Source organism: Buceros rhinoceros, unplaced genomic scaffold (genome assembly GCF_000710305.1).
Source record: "Buceros rhinoceros silvestris isolate BGI_N320 unplaced genomic scaffold, ASM71030v1 scaffold1956, whole genome shotgun sequence".
NCBI lineage: Eukaryota > Metazoa > Chordata > Aves > Bucerotiformes > Bucerotidae > Buceros > Buceros rhinoceros.
In genome coordinates, this window is record NW_010417912.1 from 109,787 (window position 1) to 111,375 (window position 1,589).

The 1,589-nt window shown below is 34.9% G+C and overlaps 1 protein-coding gene across 1 annotated transcript in view; it reads right to left on the minus strand.

Annotated features, from left to right (window-relative positions):
• TBC1D30 (TBC1 domain family, member 30) overlaps positions 1–1,589 on the minus strand; it is a gene marked incomplete at its 5' end in the record, with an annotated part of 23,131 nt that overhangs the window by 16,757 nt on the left and 4,785 nt on the right. Inside the window, one exon of the mRNA XM_010138314.1 lies at positions 1,272–1,457. Coding sequence (XP_010136616.1) covers positions 1,272–1,457 — 186 coding nt within the window. The remainder of the gene's footprint in view (positions 1–1,271; positions 1,458–1,589) is intronic.

Here is a 1,589-nt window from a genome sequence, read left to right on the forward strand (position 1 = left end):
TTTTTTCATTTTCCCCCTCACCTTTTCCCTCTCTCTTCTGGGGAAATTTCAAACCTGCAAAGCCCCAACAGTAAGTTTGGAAAAAAAATTATTTTCCATCCTTATTTTTGCCAAGTAAGACCCACTTTGGTGCTAACGGCCTTCAGTTTACCTCCCCAGGGCAGTCTGGAGCCATTCCATTGTCTCCTTAGCACAGGGAGCCTGACAGCGCTCACAATAAGACAATCCAATAATATAAGGATGCACACAGTCCTTATGTTCAATTTAAACTTCATAAATCTTGGGGACTTCTATTCCTATATTATCATAAGGTGTTATAGGAGCTGCTGAACAGTATAGGATTATGATAAAATGTGACAAATCATAGTTTAAGCTACTGAGGAAATTTTTAGCAAGAATTACTGAAAAGAAATTTTACTCTCTGATATAAAGTAGGTATATTATGGTATTTTCTTCCTATCACAGGCAGCTGTCTAGAATGAAGTATTAAATACCAGCTAGCTGGACTCTACTACCACATACTTATATTTTAGGAGCTCTGAGTGAATTTTAAAATTTACCATATTTAAATCATTGTCTAAGGCAAAACAAACAGCTCAACACCTCAAGAGTCACAGTCATATTTTACTAATTTGACCCCAACTCACACATAAAAGCAAGTTTAAGGAAATTTGCACATGATCTTGGCAAACATTAAACCACATCCTGTATTAAACTGTATTTCCATTTTCTGACATATTATGAATTTCATTAAACTTTCTTTTGATTAGAATAGGAAAAGTCCAAAAACATAAACCACTGTATGACTAATGTAGCCCAGAAAGAATCTTCCAATGATTTATTTTCATTTTAAATATTTATTTTTTGTTTTCCTAGAATCTGCTTTAAAATGCAGCAGATTTATTAACTGCCTTGCCTGTGACTGCCACACAGGAAGGTAATAATGGAGTCTGAATGTTTCAGCTACCTATGGTGTTTGGAAGCAGATTTGAGATTATGGGATAGATAAAATATTCTAAAGCAGCAGTGTTCCCACATATTTTTATTATGACAAAGCCCTCTTTTGTTTCTGTTTGCAAAAAAGTAAACAGTGATAACATTCAAACTGCTCATTTTAGCTCAGACAAGATAGCAAAAAATCTGCAGATATAAACTGATTAAGTCCTTCGAGTCCTACTATTTTAGGCTGTCTATAAAATTCATGCAAAAATATATTCTAAAGTTGACTAACTCAAAGCAATCTTCAACACTGAAAAAAAAATTTTACTCACTTTCAGGGCATCCCCTTCATTGCCCTCCATTACTTCCAGAATAAGTGCAGCTAGTATGTTAAATCCTTGACAATAGCCAACAGATTTATTCCACCTGGCGTAAGCCAGCAAAACACGTTTTAATACCACTCGATCTTGCTCTGCCTCCTGACCGCAGTAAGAACTACAACCAGTTCGATGAAGGTCCTTTAAAAGGAAAAAAAAACCAAAAAAAGACAAAAACAGAAACAAAAGATATGCATTTCCTTCCCCTACTCCCACAGTCGATGATGAAGTTTCTTTTTTTAATCTGTAAACTTTAAGCTTACTGAAAAGAAA